At 33.4% G+C, this 22962-nt stretch overlaps 1 protein-coding gene across 3 annotated transcripts in view; it reads right to left on the bottom strand.

The window, feature by feature from the left end:
• Positions 1-22962, bottom strand: part of CCDC141 (coiled-coil domain containing 141) — a 255951-nt gene that overhangs the window by 42220 nt on the left and 190769 nt on the right. For 2 of the 3 annotated variants that reach the window (XM_051986120.1, XM_051986119.1), the window contains 7 exons: positions 22185-22376; positions 19123-19302; positions 10412-10591; positions 10051-10176; positions 4892-5080; positions 3789-3965; positions 2341-2490 (listed from right to left, as the gene is read on the bottom strand). In XM_051986120.1, the coding sequence (XP_051842080.1) occupies positions 2341-2490; positions 3789-3965; positions 4892-5080; positions 10051-10176; positions 10412-10591; positions 19123-19302; positions 22185-22376 (1194 nt within the window). The remainder of the gene's footprint in view (positions 1-2340; positions 2491-3788; positions 3966-4891; positions 5081-10050; positions 10177-10411; positions 10592-19122; positions 19303-22184; positions 22377-22962) is intronic. The other variant, XM_051986121.1, reaches the window with a different exon arrangement.

The following is a 22962-nucleotide window of genomic DNA, read 5'->3' as shown; positions in this document are numbered from 1 at the left end:
CCCCTTGGCTTCAGGAAAGGCTTTGCACTCAGAGGTGATTGCCCTGTAATAGAAGTACAGAATCTGGGAGCTCAGAAGCCAGACTTAGCTCCACAAATGACAGAGCTTGGCGAGTCTCCCCATAGTATAGAGACTGGGCTAAGGGAAGCTGGGAGTGATTTCTACCTCTGTCATAAAGAAATACAGAAATGCTTCACTTGACCATCTCTGACAGCCTAAGAATGGTCTCTTTTGTACAGGAAAGACAATGATAAAGAAGCAATGAGTCATAGAATCACAGAATTTGAGAGTCAGAAAGGAATTAGCATCTATCCAATGTGACCTTGAGTACAAAAAAAGTGATTTTTCGGGGACAAGGGATCACAAGGCTGCAGCAGGAAAAAAACTCGACCAAGAAGGATGTCTCTCCAGCTGCTCTAGTCAAGATGTATGAGACTGTACTACTGTTTTAGAAAAGAGCTAAAGTCCCTGGGTGTTTTCTCTAACAAAGCATTGCAAGTTTCTACTAAGAAAGAAAATGTTAGCTGTGGATTATAACTGAGGGGCACCCAGAAGACCCAATTATTATATCTCTGGATAGCAGAGTAACTATATCTAATAACTCACAGCCCCAAACTAGCAAACTTGTCTCAGTCCCAAAGCTATATCTCCTGGGTCGCAAAAAGGATAGCAAAACTCTACAATCATTTGCACAGAGCTGAAATAAAAATAGTTGTCAGAGCTCTGTTCCTGTTGTTCTGGATCCAAAAGGGAAGGGGCCACATTCTCTCTCTCATGCCATGTTCAAGTCATAGTCATTTTATAGGACATGCACCTGCCTGAAATTTAAAACCATGGGACTAATTATGCTGTGGTTAATGGCAAGTGGGTATTCCCTGCATTTTGGCACTAGGTCAGTGCTAAATGATTAATTTTTCTTACTATATTGTTATGAGATGACAGTGTCTGATAATAATTTTGGACCTAGAATTAATAGAATAAACATAATATAGATTAGAGTAGGGCTTTCTTATTTCCTTAAGGGATAGAAAGGAATATGTAACTCATAAGTACTCAATCTAGTTGCCCATCCTGGTATGGACATATGCCCTACATCCTAATTTGTGGTATTATCCTGGGAACCAGGAAATCATAAGAAGCTGAGAGGTTAGATTGAGGGGGAAGGGAGAGGAATTCAGCTCATTTTCCTATGTGTCATAGGAAACCAAGTACTATTTAAGCTCTTATGAAGGGACTTTTGGTAAGCTGAATAGCCTTTCTGGAATTTACTTCCCTTTTCATAAAGAGGGGTCTGGATAAACTGAAGCACAGAATCATAGCTTTAAAGCTAAAAGGGGGCTTTAGCTCAAATCTTGTGATGGGGGTAGGGGAGGAAGGTGTTTTTGAGAAGTGAAAGGAGAGAGAGAGAGAGGAGAGAGAGAAAAACAGAGACACAGAGTTAGAAACACACAGAGACAGAGAAATAGAAACTGAGACAGAGATGGGTAACAGAGATGGAGAAATGGACAGGGAGAGCAGGAGTAAAAGAAAGAAACAGAGAGAGAGGAAAGAGAGAGAGACAGAGAGACAGGGAGAGTGGAGGGAAAAGGATGGGGGACAGAAGCTCTTTTGTTGCCTATTTTACTGTGATATATTTGTTTTGCCTGGGGGCGGGGGGGGCAAACACTCAGTTTCAGTAAGAGCATATATTTGATCTTGTTGATGATAGGAATGAAGATTTAAGGAATATTAGAGGCTAGCTAGTCTACTCTTATTTTATAGATGAGGAAATGAAGGGTTAGAGAAAATAAGAATTTCCTAAAGTCACAGATAGTAAATGGCATGTGTTCTCCCTGCAAATGGAGCATACTTTCCACTGTATTTTGTTATTCTGTCTATTCTCAAAGAATATCGGCCAATTTCCCTAAAATTATAGTCTCCATTTGAACTCCACTGATTTCCATATCCAGCTGCATTGCCTTTGACAAAATATAATAGAATTTAGAGTTAGAAAGAATGTTGGAAATTATAAGGATACCACTACCTTTCCTGGGAGCCATTTTTACAAGAAATCTATTCACTCTAATTAGAAACCATGTCAAAATCAGTGCCCAACAATTCAACCAGAGATTCCATTCTGAACTATTGTTTCCTCTACATGAGAAAACATTCATATATCAACAAGTCTGAAAGAAGCTCAGGTTCCCCAAACCCAGAGGCTACTAATGCTCAGTGGATTAAAAACCACTGGTAAGAAGGAAGCCACCAGCTGCAACACAGAGCATACATGAGGAATAAAATACCAAGCAGCCTTAGTGCACAGACTGGCTTTTGGTCATTTATCAGTTCTTTCCACCAGACCTCATTTATCTCTTCTTTAGTAGAACAGTATTGTAAGACGCGAGTCAGCTCCTCTTCATATTTATCGGCTTTGGAATGCCATGCTATACTGTCACCCTGGAGTATTTCGAGCTCCTGCTGGAGAGTCTTTGCAGAAACATTAAAGCAGGTCTAGAAATGAGAGAGAGAAAGAAAATGGCAGAGGAAAATAAAGATCAAACAGTAATGAGAGGAGCCTACTGCCACACACTTTGAAATAGGACATTTCTAAATGACATCATTGCTGTTGTTTTTAAATAAAATGACTTCTGATTTGCCCCAATTGTAGCTTATTAAAATACAATTGTTTCAGAGAGAAGTCACCATCCAATATGGGAAATGCTAACAATTACATTCTCAGCCCTGAAGCTCTATGTTCAGACCATTTGTTCATCAGATTCGGCCATCTCAGTGACACCATTCATTATAGGGTATAATCTATCCTTCAAAAAGCATAAAATATGCATTAGAAAACTTGGTTCTTACATGATCATTTTCTTGTCATTTCCAGCTTAACCTTAGGTGTGTTATGCATGTCTCCAATCTTGGCTCAAAAACTGCAAGGCTAAATTACAGATGCAGATTTGAGAACAATTTACATTATTTGTACAAAGTAAGAGTCCTGTAGCTTTTCCTCCTTTCTGCTAAAATCTCTTATAGAAATAAGGTTCTCTGAGAGGATAAGCCTCCCCTAGAAATGACACTTCTTAGAATAGGGATTGAACCTAATTCAATCTCTTTTATATGAATGCCTTTTGGGTTTTTTGGGGAGTGAGGAAAATGAGGGGGTGATATTTTAGTCACAGTGTGCTCCTTGCAGCCCAGTGATAATTTTAAAGTTACTGTCAGAAGATTTCATTAATGCTGTAATGAGATGTGTGTCCTCTTTCATATCAAAATTCTGAGAAAGGAAGAAAGGTAGTTTTTTTTTAATTAATTGGGCTCTAGTGTTTTATTCATCAGAGTTTTGAGTTAGTTTTCATACTGTTAACTCTTCTATTACTATTATTAGAACATCATAAAGCAGATCAGCTATCACAGAGAAAAGAATTAGTTTCTAGCTTAGTGCCTGGAAATAAGAAGGCCTGAAATCTAATCCTGGTTCTACTACTATTCTGCTGGGAAATCATAACCCCTTTCTAGGACTCAGTTTCCTCATTTGTTAGATAAAGATTTAACTCCATATTTTTAACCTAAGAAACTGTCTCTTATGTTCAATGATTCTAGAACCTATATATTTTGCTTTCTGATTTCTCTTTTTAATTTGCTTCTTTTGCCATGCAGTGAAATAAAAAAATATTAATAACTATAGCTTATAATGTAGTATTGTGTATGCTTTTAGCCATCAGGGGGACTGGTTTTACATCATAGTGCAACTACCAGCTATGATTAGGTAAAACTGATGTCTCTCTTCCAAACTGCTTACTTACAGGTTGCTGTACTGTTGTAATAATGTCCATTCCCAAGGAAAGGGCAAGTTTGTAAAGATGGTTTATATGAGCTTGCTTTTCTTGAGCACCACAGAGGAGAACTTTAGCATTGAAGGTGTCATCCCATTCAAGAACTGACTCAAGAAACTCTCCTTCTGATTTGGTGAGACTGTCCAACTGAAATATAGTAGATTAACAATTATACAACATTTACATCACAAGGTTCACAACCTCTTTAACTTTATTTTTTAGACCAGTGAGTTAAAATGTTACCAAATAATTCTTTAGTAATCAGTGTCATCACTGCAATTAATTAATTGCTTATTAAGTGCCAAATTAATAAGTTTGTTTACTATATAATCATTATTACATAAAATAATTATCCCATTAATAATAACTCCATAAATGCTTGAATGACTTTGGAAGAAGAAGAGAACACTGTAACTGAGGTAGTTGGAAAAAAATTCAATCTATAGTTTGAAGGAAGGGTAATATTCATATTTGGGGAAAAAAGAAAAATGAACACTCTGAAGATTTGTGTATATATATGGTCTGCCTGCATGTGTGTGTGTTTTTCTGTACATGCATGTGTATGTACAGATATGGAAATGTATATGGAAAGACATAGACTTGGAAATGTGAAAGACAAAGATCAGCTTAGTTTAAGAGTAAGAGTGTTGCTAGGCCAGAGTCTATGTGTGTTTTAGAGATTCCTTAGGGCAATATCAAAATATCTTTGAGACCCTGAGACTCTTTCAAGCCTGCAAAGTCAAAACTATTTTCACTATAATATTAAGATTCTTTAATATTCAATATGGTCAATATCATGGGACATATCTTACATAAAACTTTTTGAGGAGGGTCCTCAATAATTTTTAGGAATATAAAGAGATCAAAAAAATTGAGAAAACCACAGCATTAAAGGAAAGTTTTAAAGAAACAGAAATTCTAAAGAGGACTTTAAAACCTGATTACAGAAGATGTCAGCTTGAAAGCTTAGATTTTCTTTTTTAGGCAAGTCATTAAAGGCATTTTGGGTTAAAATGATTTTTTTTTAATTTTCAGAAATATAAAGTCTAAAATATATATATTATAATTCATACTTCTTCCTTGACTTGATGAAATCTTACTGCCTTAGAGAGTATGTTTTCATAATCTTTGAGTCTTTCCTTCTGCTTCTGGTGAAGTTGATTGAGCTCCTTTAACTGTTGAGTCTTTTCCTTTACAGGAGCTCCTTTGACATGTAACATTTCAAATACTTTTAGAATATAGCAGACTTCAGCATCCAGTTGCTAGAAAATGAGAAAAGCAAGAAAATGAATCCATTTCTGAAAGACTCTTATTTTATGCTTAATCATGTAACTATAATAATAAGGCATATCTAACTTTAAAATTAAATGAGCTAAAGATTTTTCTATAGGCAAATCAAAAAATGTATAATGGGCAAAAATGTCACTTGTCATACATAGTATGTATGTATGTAAAGAGAAGTAAATCTAAAGTTTATTATGATGCATAGGAAGATGAGGGAAGGAGATACTGCTATCTGCTTTGAGACTGCACCACTTATTTTAGGTATAGCCAAAAAAATCTTCATAAGATAACAATCTCATGCTAACTAACTGCAACAGAGTTCCTGTTCATGAAAAAATAAAATAATATAAATCATACTTTACATAAAATATGGACAAATGCCAGAAAGTAAAACAAGAAAATTAGGCAAATATGGGAAATGATTTACCGTATATAAATATGAAGGAAACATGAAAATGACTCAGCAGCTGAGCAGCAATTTTGAACTGTTATTTAAAAAACAAGGACACACGGATTCATAATAGCACATAATACTTAGCAACCAAAAAGTATTCTATCTAGAATTAGCACTGGTCAGATGAACAAAATCAAAGAATGGTCAGTGTTGTGGGTGTGAAATTAGCGAGGGCTGAGAAATTTGAAGAAAATTTGAAAGAACTACTCCCCTACTTTTCCAGTCTTAGAATAGGTAGTCAAAAACTGAAGAAACTAAGAATCCAGAATTTCAAAAGTAAGACAATAATGAGAAACCTTATTAATGATAATCTTTGAATTTTAACCAAAAATATTTTTCAATTCCTTATTATATGCATTATGCTATAGAGGTTTATAGCAAATAGCATCATAGGATCTTAGGAAGGGAAATCTGGTCCAATCCATATCTGAACAAGAATTTCTCCTACAAAATACTTACCAAGTCTTTGTTTAGAGTTATCAAAATATTCTCTGAAGTATTGACTCTGAGTGACTGGGAGACAGAATATTATTAAACAAAACAAGGAAGATGGGGGAGAGGGAGCCAGTTTATGGATGAAGATGAGATCAGTTTTAGAAAAATTGAGTTTGAGATCAACATATTATTTAGCTCTAGGTAGAAATGGCCAATTAGATAATGTCATTGAGGCAGCTAGATGACGGAGCTAGGAAGATCTGAATTCAAATCTAGTTTCAGACACTTACTGGCTGTGTGACCCTAGGCAAATCACCTCACCTTATTTGCTTTAATCCACTGGAGAAAGAAATGTGAATTTATTAAAGTAGTTTGCCAAGAAAGCATCCCTAAACCATGTGGTCCACTAGGTCACAAAGAGCCAGATGCCATTGAATAATATCAAGAATAACAACAACTTTCTTCTGGAAGGATGGCAGAGTAGATTGGTAAATGTCAAGTCTTCCAGATTTCCTCACAAATAGAACAAATTTGTGCCTCAGGATGAACATAGACTGGTGAAAAATTAAGAAGACTTGGGGCAGAATAGGGGTCTTCCTGGTATAACCCAAGAAGATCCAAAGAAAAATCCCATGTCCAGTTAAACCCTTGTGAAGTACAAGCAGTCCCAGCACAGCTCTGGCAGAAACACCAAATGGGGAGCCGTGGGATTGGTCGGATTTGGTTGGAGTCTCAGCAGGAATCACAGGAAGTTTTACCTCCCAGACTGTGTGAGGAATTGGAATCTGAGTTCGGGAACAATGAGAAAAGCTCTACTGATTGGTGAACACCAGGCCCAACTGTGCTGCTGAGACAAGCTCTCAGAGAAAAGGAACCAGTACCTGGTGAGTGCAGAAGCAATAGGACAGCTACAGATACTTGCAGGAGGTGGAGCTTTTGGTTTGGGGTTCTAGGTTGGAGGGGAGAGCTGAAATGAAGCTAGAGGTACCATTCCCCCCACTCCACTATTAGAAGTGCTTACACTAATACTCCTAAAAAATAAATCCACAAAAAGAAAGAACCAAACCATAGAAACTTAATATGGAAACAAGGAAGATCAGAGTTTATTTTCACAGGAGGACATTGAATTTAAAAATGTTTCTGCTATCTTAAAAAGTAACATTAAATGGCTCCCTGTCCAGAGATAATTTATAGAAGAACTCAAAAATCAAATGAGAGACATTGAGGGAAAACATTTTAAAAAGTCAAAGAAAACCAAGAAGATTTTGGAAAAAAGTTATCGGACCAAAAAAGAAGATAAGAGTTTCAAAATTTGAAAATATCTTTTTGAAAATTAAAATTGCTCAAGGGAAATCCAGTGAAGCCATAAGAGACCAGAAATAACAAAATAGAATATAAAGAATGAAAAAAATATATCAGAATTAAAACATCTTATAAGAGAAACCAAGAAGAGAAAATGCAAGAATAATTGAATTATCTGAAAGCTTTGACCAATAAAAAGAATTTTGACACAATGATGCAAGAAATAATCTTAGAAAATTGTCTTAGAGTAATAGAACATGAGGATAAAGTAGAAATAGAAAATGAAAAATACATAGGAATATTATTGCCAAATTTCAAAACCTCCAATTCATAGAGAAAATCTTGTAAGAAACAAGAAAAAAATTCAAATATGCTGTAGCTACGATTAGAATTGTACAGGATTTATCAGGGACCACAATAAAAGACTGCAGGTCCTGGAATCATATATGGGCAGAGTTATAGTAAAAATAGTAATTATGTTGCATAAAAATGAGGTACAGAGGAAGAATATACACAAAAGCATTAGAAAGGGGAGGATGACTCATAGTTCTGAAAACCTATTCATTTTGAGAATGGGTTAAAAAGGCAACACTATATATACCGTAAAGGATATAATACCTTCCAAAATCCATAAATAAATAAAGAGCAAGGTGTGGGTGGAAAGGAAAGCGCAGGGTAAGAAAAGAAGACTAAGGAGGGATCGATATGTGGGGGGAAGGATAAGTAATAGTAAAGCAAGTTAAGAAGCAGAATTAAAGGAAGATGTCAATCCGGATAAAAATATGTGTGTATATGTGGAGAGGAGAGTGTGTGTATGTGTGTGCATATCTGTGTTATGTATACATAAATATAGTCTTGCTTAACTATAGCCTGCTTGGGGGAGAGGAGTGGATGAAAGGGGGAAAAAAGAATAAAGTTTAAAAAGTGCATAACAGAATACAAAAGAACAACCTACAAGGTAGTAAAGAAAAGATGGACATTCATAAATATAATTTCTTCTACTATTATATAACCTTTCTTGAATTGATAAATTACTGTTATATAATTTGAATTCTTCCTAATGTTCTTCTGGGCACATGACAGTGTTCACTTTTGTTTTGTTTTCCTTTTCTGAAAAAAAAAAAGAATAACAAAAAATGTATAGAAGGTAATTGAAGATAAAACACAACAGGAATGTCTGGGCCCAAGATATAGATTTGACAATCATCAGAATAAAAGATAGAGTTAAGGTTTTGATAGTGGACTTGTTATCCAAAAGCAAAGAATGAAAGTAAGACAGTTTGGAGATGGGAAATTTCCATATAAGAAATAGTGACTATTCTCCAGTGTCTTGAAAATAAAGATGTTCCGGGTTTACATTATTGCTTAAGAGATTTATGTTGGTTCCAAAGAAATTCTCTCTGTTAATCAGTAATTAAACAAAATGATTCTTTTTTCTAGGAGAGTTCCCTAAAAAGAAAAATAACCAAGATGGGGAGGTGGTTGAAAATCATTATATGAAGATAACTTTGAAAAAACAAAGAATGTTTAGCCTAGGATGGCAGTATATAAGATGAAGAATGGAATCAAAGTTGACTTTAGGCATTTGAAAGATGATGTCTCATGTGGAAGAGATTTGTTTAGCCTGGCTCCAAAGAAGTAATGAGTGGATGTTGATTGAAAGTAGATTATCCGTCTTGACAAAAAAGGGAGGAGATCTGATAGAGTTATCTCAAAATACAATGAGCTTCTTCAATCTTTCTTCCCATTCACTGGAGGTCTTTGAAAGAAGGCAGAATGATCACATAGGGTATAGAAGAGGAAATTTCTGTTCAGGGAAGAAATTGGATTAAATAATCCTATAGGTCCCCCACATTTCCAAGATACTCTGTTTCTATGAGAGAAGGCTGTGACACACAAACAAATCTCTGAAGTACCTTTCTATTCCAATAAGCCAGTGAATCTTAGAAGTCAATTATATATTAGTGTTTAAAAGGATAGGAATTGGATTTTGGTCTAGTGATCTAATTTTGCAACAGGGAGAATTTAAGTTAAAAAGATAGCACATATTGTCGATAGAATGGCCTGACTACCTTTTTTACTCTTGTGCCAACCTGAGGAGGGGTTCAGAAGGAGAGAATCTTTCCAATCCATGCTATCTGGCCAGCAGCCACGAACATGATTCAGCCTTTATATCACCCACTCCTTCTGTACCTTTGCCATTTAAGGCAAAGGGATAAAGGAGAGTTAGCCACAAATAGCCATGGATGGTAGCAGGGAACTGGGATTGCAAGAGTAAATCACAGGTTGATACAGGGATGATTTGTTTGGTAGAGGTCTTGAATGCACTAACATATGGAATGCCTACCAGCAGTAGGCAACCCCCACTCTTTGGAGTTTCAGTCTACCAAAACAATGTCAATTATTTTCCTAGGAAAATAATTTAGAAGAAATATGCATTTGCATATATTTCTGACATTCTTTCAATGTAAATGAAAATAACTCTCAAAAAGCATATAAACAGTATCTTATAGACAGAAAGTGTCATGTATATGTCTGAGTATACAAACACACACCAACACCTCCAGCTGTACAGAAAATAACTAATGGAGATAATTTGTTTTTTTAAAAGAACTTTATTACTTTAATAGAGGGAAATTTTCTTTCTTTTTAAAAGAGAGTAATTTGCCAAGCTATTGAAATAAATTATGCAAATTGTAACTGAATGCTTTTCCATTTTCATGCTGCTCAAGAACGTCCATCAATCTATTTCCTCACCTGAAACTGAGGTTTCATTTGATTCCATTTTTTTTGTAGATGTAAGAGAGTTTGAAGGCTGGCTCCAAGGTCAAGAGCAGACACTGTTGTAAACATTTCCTGAAGAAGTTTCAGGTTCTGAGTTGTCTGAAATAAATATCAAATGGCTTTTAGTATGCTCTCTTTAGAACTAAAAGCAAATATTTCACTGTCATTTTAGAGATAAGGGTATACCTCAATGTTTCATCAACTCTTTCTGTTACCATGGAGGCTTCCATACCATGGAGGGACCTGATAGAGATCCCATAATGAATTTATTTTTAAAGCACAAGGGACCAGAAATATAGACTCAGATTTTCTCCTTCAAATAGAATGCCCTTACCTTTTTTAGCTGTTCTTTAAAGGCTGCCCACTGCTGTTTAATGGACTTGACTTGGTTCACCTGAAGCTGCCATGCAATCCAGAGATTCTTGAGCTCCTCCCTTTCTGCATTTTGGTTTTTCATCATGTTCTCAGTAATATGTGTGACATTTTCCACCTTTAATATAATATCCTTATTTTCCTGTTAATTTAATAAAGAATATTATTGTTCTTTCCCAAAATATAAAAAAAATCTTTTCAGAGAATACATAATTTTAAAAGGCAGAAAAAGGTGGTTAGTGAAAGTAGACTATGTGATATCTTATAATTAACGAGAGTTTTCTATTTTAGAGGCAGAGCTAATCGCCCAGGGGCTCCAGTTGACCTTAATTTTCCTCAAAGCCTTTATTTATTTTTTTACTCTTTAGAAATGATGGAATCAAATACATGACCCAGAAAGTTAGTGGTCAAAAATTTTAAAATATTTTATGTTGAATGACTTGTGTCATTGACACTTCAATACAGTCACTGTAACACTGTAAATGGAAGATAGGATGATCATAGGGTGAAATGAGTCTTTGGAATCTCCACACATTTATATGTATAAAAAAAAAACATACTTCTTACTAATTCCAGGATATGTTAATTAATTTGCATATGTTTTCCCTCCAGTAAAATAATTTACTACTCTTCTGTAGTGGAATACATGGTCTTCTAGTTTTACTATGAACAAAAATTCATCATATTTTACAGCCAACCTGGTGATGTGCCTCTCCAAATTAGCTAAGCAAGCTATCATATGGAAGACTTACAATTTATTAATGACTTGTACTCCAATTCATTCTATTTATAGAAATTGTCAAAATTTGAGTATCTACTCCAGCATAACTTTTAAGAACTAGGGTAATCTCTAGCACTTTAATGGAAGATTAAGAACATTCTGAATAAATGAGAGGCAAACAATTAAATGTGGGGATTTTAAAAAATTAAGTATGATGTGTAATTACTTTGAATTTCATCACTCAGCAATAACTTGTAAGTGGTCAAGTTAAGACACTTTCAATCTTTTTAGGGAGGACCAATTATTCATATTTAATGTATGTTATAAGAAGAAGAACTAAAGAGAGGGAGGAAAGATTAGATTTCTGTTTGATAAACTCCATTGAAATCAACTTAATTTAATAAGCATTTTTGAGTGTCTTTTTGCAATTTTTCCTTCATGAAAGGAAGAATATAATCAGCATAAGGAAATAATACAAATTGCTCTTAAGAAAAATTCAAGGAGAATTTAATCATTTTTAGCTAAGCATTACAAGAAGAGGAGAAGTGAGGAACTTGATGCATCAATGAAAGAAGAGAAATTTCAATAGCCATGGATTAAGAAGAAATTATTCCAGACACATGGAATGACCTGAATATATTCACAGAAGGCATAGGAATGCAAGCATCAGATCATGGAATAGCTACTATAAGCAACAGGCTGTCTGCCTATGATTAGACTAATGATGACTGCATTAGTAACTCATAAGGGGACATATTATATTAATCAGAAGAAACCAGAAAACATTGCTAAGGCTTATAAAGACCAGGTCAAAAAAAAAACCTGAAGACCTTAAGGTAACAAGTGATATTTTCATCACTACAACTAATTAAGGATAGAAGAAAAAAGATTGGGGTTTGAAAAGTTAGGTTGATTATGTCTAAAAATAGTATTTAGACTTCAGAAAAACATAGGACTAGCTTGACTAGAAATGAGGTTTATGTAAAAAGGGCCCATAAAAACATACTTGCAAATATAATCAAAAAGGCTTTATATTTCTGGGGGAGATGACGGGGATAAAATTGCTCCAAATGATATGACATTTTTGGTAACAGTAAGTCAATACATTTTTTATTATATGTCTTCTATGTGCCAGACACGATATTAAATATTGGAGATGGACAAAAAAGGGCAAAAGACAGTTTCTGTTCTCAAGGAATTCACAATCTAATGGAAGAAACAACAAGCAAACAAACATGTACAAATAAGCTATCTATAAACAGGAAATAACTAAAAGAGAGAAAATACTAGATTTAAGAAGGGTTGGAAAGACTTCCTGTATAAGATGGGATTTTAGTCAGGACTTGAAGTAAATCAGAGAAACAAGCAGGTAGAGATGAGAAAGAAGAGAATCTCAGGCACGAGGAATAGCCAAAGGAAATTCCTACAACTGGGAGAGATGGACTGTCTTATGTGAGGAACAGTTAAAAGGACAATGTCATTGGATAGAGTGAAGTATAAGGTATAAGATTAGAAGTATGGAGAGAATAGCAAGCAAAACATAGAAGGAAGTATAATATTTAGGAAGAGAATCTATTACAGATATGGCCTTATATGTTTATATGCACAGCACAAAATATGGGTAATAAACAGAGTAATTTATAGAAATTAATATACAGAAGAAAATTTGACCTCATAGATACTGTTAAAATTTGGTAGGATGGGACTGATGATGAATCTGGCAATAGAAGGGTATGCTTTATTTGCAGGAACACTGTATTTAAAAACTAAAATACAATGCTACAAAAGAATAAACATATTGAAGATCATCTGGTAAGGATCAAAGGAAGGAGAATCTGAAATGGTCCTGTTGTACAATGATATATGAATTACATGGGAAAAGCAAAAATTTATATAGTTTCTACCTATACTAGGCTGACTCGGAACAAGCTGGTTTCTCCGTCTGTATTTAATTCTCTTTCAGTTGATTACAGGATTCCTTGTCATATATCCATTTTATTGATCTCTTTTGTGTGTTTTTAATTACTTTTTATATGTCTTTAATATCCTATTTTAAACGGATATTACCTCAAAGAAATATGAAAAAGTTGTTGCCCTTAAACAGCACACTTCAGTGTGTTGCAGTTGTTGCTATGGAAAATTGAATATTTCAAGTCAACAATAAAACAAGGTTAGTCACAATATATTGTAAAGAAACAAAAAAAAAATGCCCCAAACTAACAAACTATTTTTGTAAAACAAATATTAATGAGTTCCTTGAAAATAAAGACCTTCAGAAGAACCTGGAATCTGGAAATATTGTTATTTATTTTTCTACAATGTGACATAGATTTCCTGAAGTTGAATTAACAGGGAGAACACTGGTTAACCAAAAAATATTAATTATTGCATTGCAAATAAATGTTTATCATGGACAAGACAATAGAAAGACAAGAGTACTGAGGATTGAAAAAAAAGTAATGTTTACCATGAAAGAGCTTTTTCATTCAAGGCAATATTTCTTTCTTTCTTTTTTTTTTTTTTTGTTATCATGATTTTATTGTATAAATGTTTAGGGACATTCACTGAGTCCCACCCTCTCCCTGCCAGCCCCATCCAAGTCACAACACTAGGCTAAATCAAGGCAATATTTCAAACCTGTTTTCAGAAGTCCGATCTAATATACAGAAATTTCCAAATGTTGCAACATGACTTTTTGCCATGAAACATATTATGAAAGATTAAGAATAGGGAGGTTCTTCAATGACTTAAACAATCACTAAATTGAAATTCCCCTGAAAACCAATGGTTATAATATAATAAATTCATGTTCATTGATAGTTATGAGACTTTATGTAGGCAACTGAAACTCTTACTTAACCCAAACCAAAAAACCAATAAATTTGTGTCCTCCCTTAAGGATTAGTTATCAAGTATTTTTAAACATCTACATTAATTTCATTTGTCAAATGTTGTAGGAATTAATGAAGGAAATTGTTATTCTTTCCGGATTCATAAACACTAGGGTCCAGAAAGATTTTTAGATACTGATGAATGCTAGGGATAGTTAAAAAGGCATTTGATTTATTTTTTTAGCTATATAGAGGTAAGAAGAGGATTAAAGAAAAGGTAGAACAGCTGTTCTGAGTAGGTGGGATAATGATAATAGGTAACTACAAGAAGGCTGACCTCTTAGTTTGTTTTTATTTTACTCTTTCAAAGAAAACTACCTTTAGATTGGGAAGAATGGAGTAGAAATGTTTAGCAGGCAGTAGAAATTCAAGATAAATGAGATGATCTGATTGCATAGATCTTCATGAGTTTCAGTCATCAGATCCAGTAGAATTATATTTCAATATATTGAAAGAGCTGACAACTATGATTACTGAGGTGCTATATTAATGGTCTTTGAAAGAAAGAAAAGCTGCAGGCATTTCAAAAAAGGCAAATATTCCACTTCCTCCTCCCAAAAAGAAGAAGGTTAATGTTTGCAAACAACAGACCACTGAGATTTGTTTCTATTCTTAATAATATTCTAAAAAAGAAATGGAATTTATAAAAGCAACTATCAGTAAAAACTAGCATTCATCTTTCAAAAACAGGTCCTGTGAAACTAGCCTCATCAAATATCTATCTGTCTGTTTTCCAGAAAACAGTTTAAAAAATCTCTTCTTTATTTGTGCATAAATTTGGGAAATATGCTATATGACAGAATATAATTTGGGATTAATTGAATAACTGTATCCAAAGAATGGTTATTAATTGTTTGAAGTTGAAGTTTTTGTAAAAGTAATTATTGACTGGATTAAATGGCCTCTGAGGTCAATTGCAGATATAAGGTATGTAAAAGGAATAAAGTTAGGTTAGTAACAGACTCTGAAGGTCTTTAAATACAAGACTAAAGAGTTCATATTATAATTAAACTATATAAGTGAAATGCAAAGAGAACATGTGGTCATACATATAGAGCCTGAAGAGACCTTTGTAGTCAATGAGACCAACCTCTCATTTTACAGATGACAGGCTAGGAAGACAATGTTGGCATTTAAAAATATAGAGACCATTTAGAAGGTCACTGGAACAGCCATGGGAAGAAGTGGTAACTGCCCATAGTAGATAGTAGAATGGAGTGAAGAGAGAGATATTATAGATTCATAAGTAGTCAATCCACTATACTTCAAATGTACAGATTAATGAACTTATGTGAACACACAGAAAAGTCCTCTGTAAAGTACCACAACTTTCTGCCTTTGACATTTTCCTCAATGACTTGAATAGACATATGAAAGCCATGATTATCAGAGAATACTAATTATAATACAAGTTAATAGAATCAAGACATGAAATAATTTTGATTGCCTGGAATTCTGAACCACAAACAATCACAAGAAATTTAAGATGAATAAATTGAAACTTCATTTAGATGAAAAATCTCAGTTTCATACATATAGAAAGAGATATATCTTGACAGTAATTCATGTTAAAATATTTAAGGGTCTTAATTGACTATGAACCAATTATGAAGTAATACAACTGCATTAAAAAAAGAATTTAAAAAAGAATTAAAAAGACAACAAAATCTTAGAAAAATAGGTTTAGAATCAAGAGTGTTCAACTGTTTTTCCTGTCATGGAACCCTTTGGCAATATAATGAAGCCTGTGCATCTCTTCTCAGAATGATGCTTTCAAATAGTTGAAAGAAATATTAAATTTCTGTCAGTTTAATGAAAATATCTAATTCCCCCCTCCCCATTCAAGTTCATTGTACCTTAGGGGACAATGGATCCCAAGTTAAGAATTCTTAGTTTAAATAAGGAGAATAATTGGCCCACTCTATGTTAGTGAGAATACATATGGAATATTATGTTTAATTCCATATGTTCCATTTTATGAGGGAAGCTGATGAATTAGAGACCATCTGGAAGAGGATTATCAGGAGAAAAAGGCTCTGGAAATTGTCTGATATAAAGAATTATTGAAGAAACAATGCTATCCAGTTGTTTGTATTCTCAAATAATCATTAGACACGTTTCTTTACACATTGTACCTACAAAATTTCTTACATGTGAGGACTATTTTTCCTTTCTTTTGGTTGGAGCCTAACCACTCAGCAAAAAAAAAAAAAAAAACAAAAAACAAAAAAAAAAAAAAAAAAAAACCAAAGTTATCTTAAGACTTGTGTGTTCAAATTGAACTTCTTATTGTTTTTGTTTCAGGATTCTAGGGTGTCAAGATTATTTTATATATACATACATACACACATACAATTTCAGACTATTTGGACAACCTACAGAGTTCATTTTTCAGTATGCTTCTGTGAGTGTGTTTGGATAGATAATGTAATTATGCAAAAAGTTTAGCACATAATTAAGCTGGAGAAGAACAATATGAATTGTCTCTGGAAATTGCAAAGTTCCTTAATGGAAATTTCTCCATGAAACAGAGGTCCATCTTCCTATTATCAATATTCTAGTAGTGCTATTATTATGATTGTGAATCATTAAGTACCACAGCTTCTACAAAATTGAAAATGAGTTATCAACGAAAGAGGAATGGAGTAGCACAAATAGACTTCGATATGCTTCTACAGTTATACACACAAGGAATTATAGAAGTGACAAGTGACGTAGGGTAAAGATATCATCAAAGATCAAGGAAATGTATGAGTAAAAAATAAAATAGCACATATGGCTAGGGGAAGAGATAATCAATAGATTTTGTCTTCCACTTGTATCCTCAGAAAATCAAGCTAAAGCTCTTTTGTTGAAATTAGAGAAGAAAGTGAATAAAATCTGCATGATACAGGCAGACATGAATGAGTTGTAATCACTACCAAAGCAAGGAATACTCATAAGATTGCCGGGAGGATCAAATAAGATAATAAAGATAAATGCAAATGCTAGATGCTAAGTAGAGTAGATATTATATAGTATATTTATATATGTACATTTCCATTGTTAGTATGTACTATGTAAATGCTATGATGCAGATGTTACTGATGGATGAAGATATCAACAGTTCCATTTGAATATCCACAGCAACCAGCAGAAAGCTTTTCATGAAGCTTTTAATGAGCTTTTAAATAAATGCTTGTGAATGTTTATTTGACTTGAAAATACTAAGGAGGAAAATCTGGGAATATTTCAGAGACTTTGGAGAAACTGAATCTATTGGACTTCCAATGGATCTGAAGACAAAGGAAAAAAAAAAAAACTTGTATTCCTCACTTTTAAAGAAAAAGTGTGTTAAGAAGACATTTTAAATAGTATTTCATAACATCAATGGAAATAAAGGCAAGATTAAGGTAATCTAGCCAAAAGAAGTATCCTAGCAGCCAAAAATGCACTGGGAGCTGCCAAAGGATCTGAAGCAATGAACAAAAATAAGATCAGGAGGAGAAGGAGGCAACAGTAATGGTGTTTCAGAGGCAATGGAAGACTTCTCAGCCTCCTGGCTTCCTTAAAGTCTGAGCCAAAATCCCATTTTCTACAGGAAGTCTTTTCTGATTCCCTTTAGTTATTATGCCTTCCCTCCATTAATTATTTCCAATGTATGCTGTGTAAAATAGTTATACAATAATCATTTGCAAGTTGTCTTTCCCTTTATATTATGAACTCCTTAAGAACAAGGATTTTTTTCTCTGTGTATCTCCAGTGATTAGCATAGTACCTGGCACATAATAGGGACTTAATAAATGTTTATTGAATAAAGGGAAATAGAATTATCGTCTTCAAATATTTAAAGGACTATACTTTTTTACTTCAATTTTATTTTTCAGTGAAAGACTATACTGAAAGTAGACTTATTCTATATAACTTAAGAGAGTGAAAACCTGACTCATGGTTAGAAAATATGGAAAAACAGATTTTTGTTGAACAGGACAAAAAAATTTTAAAAAAACCTGGACCTTTCCCACAATGGCTCTTTCCAACTGCCTGAGTGTGTGGCGCACATTAAATACTTAAATGCCAAATAAATGGGCAACCTTTTGAGACAGTGAACTTCCATTCTCTGGAAGTATTCAAGCAGGATTTAGGTTATCACCTGTCAGGAATGATATAGAAAGAATTCTTTTATCTGTTAAAAGGTTAGACTAGTTGACCTTTAAAGTTATTTCCAGCTCTTAAGATTCTACAAGTCTCCAATATTTCATACATGTCATTTTCCATTTAGATAAATTAATATATCAGAAGCTACTCTAAGATAACTTATCATACTATAGAATTTGGTACAATGTAATTTAATCTTAGGCTTTATCCTGGAGGTTTAACTATAAAAAGTACTACACAGGAAGCTCTTTATATTATAATTTCAAAGATACTTTATAAACGGAGTTTGGGCAAAACTCCTAAATAATAATATTTATTCTTATTCATGCTTTAAAAGAAAGATTTTCTGATTGTCTCTTTACCATGCTTTCTCTCCTCAAACATTGTCTCTGACTCCTCTCTATAAGAATCCTGGACATGTCCTCGTATCCCAATCATGAAGGTGAGATTCTGTAGGTTCCAAATCTCAAAGTGCTTCTTAGTCATACTCCCTTAACATTTGCATGTTGCCTTTCCCCCTTATATATTCCTTTCTGTCTGCCTTCCTCACTGAGATTCTTTGTTTTCTTATCCATGTATTCTCAGAACTTGGCAAAATGCTTAACACAGTAAATATTTAATAAGTGATCTATCTTGTTTGAGATTTAGTAATAGTGATGATGATGATGGTGATGATGATGATGATGTTGGTGATGATGATGACTTTGAATTTACATTTCTGGCTAAAATCTCCAAAGTATAGAATGTAAAGTAACAAGCAGTCTGTATGAAAGCTAGCTTCTAGGGAAGCTTCATAGAAATGGGGTCAGAAAAAATCTGAACATCTCAGATCCAACACTGACTTAACAAGGAGTAATTTTCCTTTATGTTAATGATCCTGACAAGTAATCCTCACAGAAGGTATGACACATAAAGCATTCTCACCATATTTATTAAATAAAGAAATTCAAGCCCGAGATCTTGAGTTGAAAAACTCTCCTTTAAAAACAGTTGCCACTGGCTATCGGGAGAATCCTCATAAGATAGGGATTGACCTTCTCCTTTTTCCTGTTGAGTAGCTTCAATTTTGAAAAATTCTTTTAGATTCCTAGTCATTTCCTCTACCTGAAAAAAAAAAGGATATTTTTCTTAAACCAAGGCAATGAAACTTCTTTTAAAAGGAAACAAATATTTTAAATTCAAACATATCTATATAAGAAAAACAAATCAACATGACACATTGCAGTATTGCATCTTTCTCAACAACATTTGTAACATTATTGAATATGTCAAATACATGCAGTGGTTCAGGAACCTGTTTAGGTAGCTGGCAAACAGAACTGCTTGTGGGTTCCAGATACAAGTTTATTATGTACTAAGACCTTCTGAGCCACCAAAAATGATTTTTTTTAGTGATTTTTTAAACTGTCAGCAATTTGGTCAATTCCTGTCACAGGTCATTTTAATATTACAAAGTAGGGTGATATGATTTAGAGTGAGGCAAAAATACAAAAGTAGGAAAATCAGAGCCAGAGAAAAAAATAAACATTAAGTAAAAGAACATTATTTTGGAATCCCATGACTGGCTTTTAATAAATATTAAGATAATAAAAAGTAATGAAAATAAATTTTAATTTTCTGTATTGCTTTGCATACTAACCAATACTCCATGTAAATTGTAATAAATTCTTAGAAATCACTTTATATTACTAGAAGCTGACACTAACAATGTCATAGCAAACACACATGGACATTGAGTTTTGTGCTGACACTGTAAGCAAAAGGCTTTAACACGATATACCTACTAATTTTAGGGAGAAATGTAATGACTACTGGAACAAACTATAATAGATTGATCAGAACCACTGGAGTGATTCTAAGGGAAAAAACATTATTCATGAGCATCAGATATAGGAGTCCTTCTGGACCCATATATTTTCAAAACAATTGAATTATTGATTTAAGTTGTTTTTACATTATCCAGATTTATATCCATTTATAATTCTCTGTATTCATCGTAGTCATCATTTCTCATAGCACAATCATGTTATGTTATATACATGCACTCCAATTCCTTTAGCGATTTTCCATTCAACAGGTATCTACTTTGTTTCTAGTTCTTTGCCACCATTATAAACTTTTATGAATATTTTGGTGTATATGCAAGCTTTCTTTTGGGCAATGACCTTTTTGAGATATATGCCTAGGAGTGGAATCTCTGGGACAAAGCATTTTAATCATTTTATTTGCATAATTCCAAGTTGTTTTTGAGAATAGTTATGACAATTCCACCAACAATGAATAGTATTCCTATCTCTTTATATAATCGTTTCAGCATTGGTAAATATGTCAAAAGACAGACATAATCAATTTGCTTGGTAAGAGGTGAAAATTGAAGGGTCTTTTGATTTATAGTTCTCTTACAAATGGCATGGAATTTTCTTTCATATAGCTGTGAATAATTGGCAATTTTTCTTTTCAAGACTAGTTGTTCCTATTCATTGACCATTTATCTATTTGGGAACAACTTTTGGCTTTCTATAGTTCTGTTAGTGGTCTACATATCTTATATAACGAATTCTTCAATAAAAAAGATTTTCTCTCAGGCTACTACTTCCCTGAGTGACTCAATTTTGTTTATGCAAGGTTTTTAAATATTATGTAACCAAAACTATTTTATCTTTTGTTATCAGCTCTATCTCTGGTTTGGTAAAGAATTTATCTCCTATCTGCACAAAAAGTATATCATCTGTTTCTCTATTCATTATTTATAGTATAAGTAAAGAAAGGGAAGGAGGGAGGGAAGGAAAGGAACAAGCATTTATTAATGCCAGATGTTGTATTAAGCATTTTACAACTATTTTCTTGTTTTAAACTCAAGATCTGACAGACCTGTGGTTGTAATGATGACTAGTTCTAATGCAAAAGCACATATTTAAAAATTTTTAAGAATCCTCCAGAGTGCTATGGATTATCTTTGAGACTCTGTTATGAAATTATTCTTCTGTTCTCCCGCCTTTTAGTGAGCTTTTTGATATTTCAGTAAATATAATATTTTTATGTCAAATTCTATATATTTACATAAAATTCTATCAACTCTGTATAGGAGATAATGTTGTACAGTTTCAATGTGAGAGTCAGTTTTTAGAATCAATAACAATCATCCTGTGTTTATTACATGTGGAACACTTATTAGGCATACAAGCTGCAAAGATGCAGAAGACAAAATTCCATCCTTTAAGGAATCTTCATTCAGGATGGGAAGATAAGTAATAAATATATGTAAAAAAGAAAAAATACAAAGTAGCTTATGCTACTCACCAAAGTCTGGCACAGACATTATGTGCCATGGAATGGTATAATGGATGGAGTACTGAGCCTAGAATCAAGAAAACCTGGGTTTGATTCCTCCAGATTACAGACTATGAGCTTGGACAAGGCACTGAACCTTTCTCTAAGCCTCAGTAACATATAAGTACTAATCCCTTTTTTCAAATGAAGAAAGAGATACTGAGATTAAATGACTACCTATTGTGGTAAATGTCAGAGGAAGGCACACTTCAGCTGACTTCATGTCTCTCTTTTTAGTATGCCATGTTTTATTTAAAATAATTATAAGTGTTATTAAAATGGTCCAAATACACTATTTTGTTGAATTATTTTGGCTATAAAGAATATCTGTCTGCTAAGGCATTGAGCTATTGTTATTAATTTGAGGGCTTAGAATACTTACATAATGAAATCACAGTTCATTAAAATATACAAATATATAATCAGAGAATTTATACAGATTAGAGCATATGATCTAATTAATAATACAAATAACTTACCCCCTTTAGTTTCTTTCATTGTTTGGTATCCCCAAAATAAAATATCCCCTTTCCATATAATGTACATGTGCAGGGAGAAGAACTTCCATTAGGGTATTCACAGTTCTAACCTTCCACAGAGGGAAAGCATATGAGGTAGCAAGTGAGACTGTTAGTCACTACTGAGAAATACCTTACCTTCTCTGATGACTTGAGAAATGCCACGTGAGTTTGGAGAATTTGCACCTTGGAGGTGATATTTCTGACAAGCATATCCAGTTCTTCCTTTATTAGTGCAGCTTTAGTAAAGAGAGATACTTCCTCAGCAGGTCCAAATATGTCTTCTTCTTCGCTGACTTTCATAGCTGCTTGTAATTCATGAGATGTCTCCTGTAAAGGCATAAATACAAGAATATGTAGGTCTAGACATGCACATTTCAATGGCTTTTGAATATACCTGTGCAAATATTATAAATTTAATTTTACAAATTTCAAATTTCAAATCTGATTGTATCTGGAATCTTCTCTGCAGAAAGTACAACTTGAAAAAAAAATAAAAAAAAGAAATAAAAAAAATTAAGAAAAAAAAAGATAAGAAAAATAAACAAAGAAAAAAAAAGAAAAAAAAAGAAAGTACAACTTGGAAAAAAACAACTTTAAAAATTGTCATAATTTGTCTGTGGTTCCTATTCATATTTTGTTCATACCATTATTTATGTCTTTGATAAAAGAAAGGTTTATAGCCTAATTTCTTAAACTGTGTGTCATGACCTGATATGGAGTTTCATAACTAAATGTGGGGATTACAAATTTATGATCTATTATCAGTAGATGTTTGATCTGTATAGGTATTTTTATATACCTATATACTCAGAGTCACATAAAAATTTCTCAAGCAAAAAGGGTCACTAGAGGAAAAAGTTTAAGAAGCCCTGGTTTATAGTGTGAGATACAAGATTATTTCTGGGTCCTCTGA

The sequence above is a fragment of the Antechinus flavipes genome, chromosome 3, assembly GCF_016432865.1.
Source record: "Antechinus flavipes isolate AdamAnt ecotype Samford, QLD, Australia chromosome 3, AdamAnt_v2, whole genome shotgun sequence".
In the NCBI taxonomy this organism is placed as follows: Eukaryota; Metazoa; Chordata; class Mammalia; order Dasyuromorphia; family Dasyuridae; genus Antechinus; species Antechinus flavipes.
Note: the sequence above shows the minus strand (reverse complement) of the source record. Positions and strands in the feature narration are given on the sequence as shown.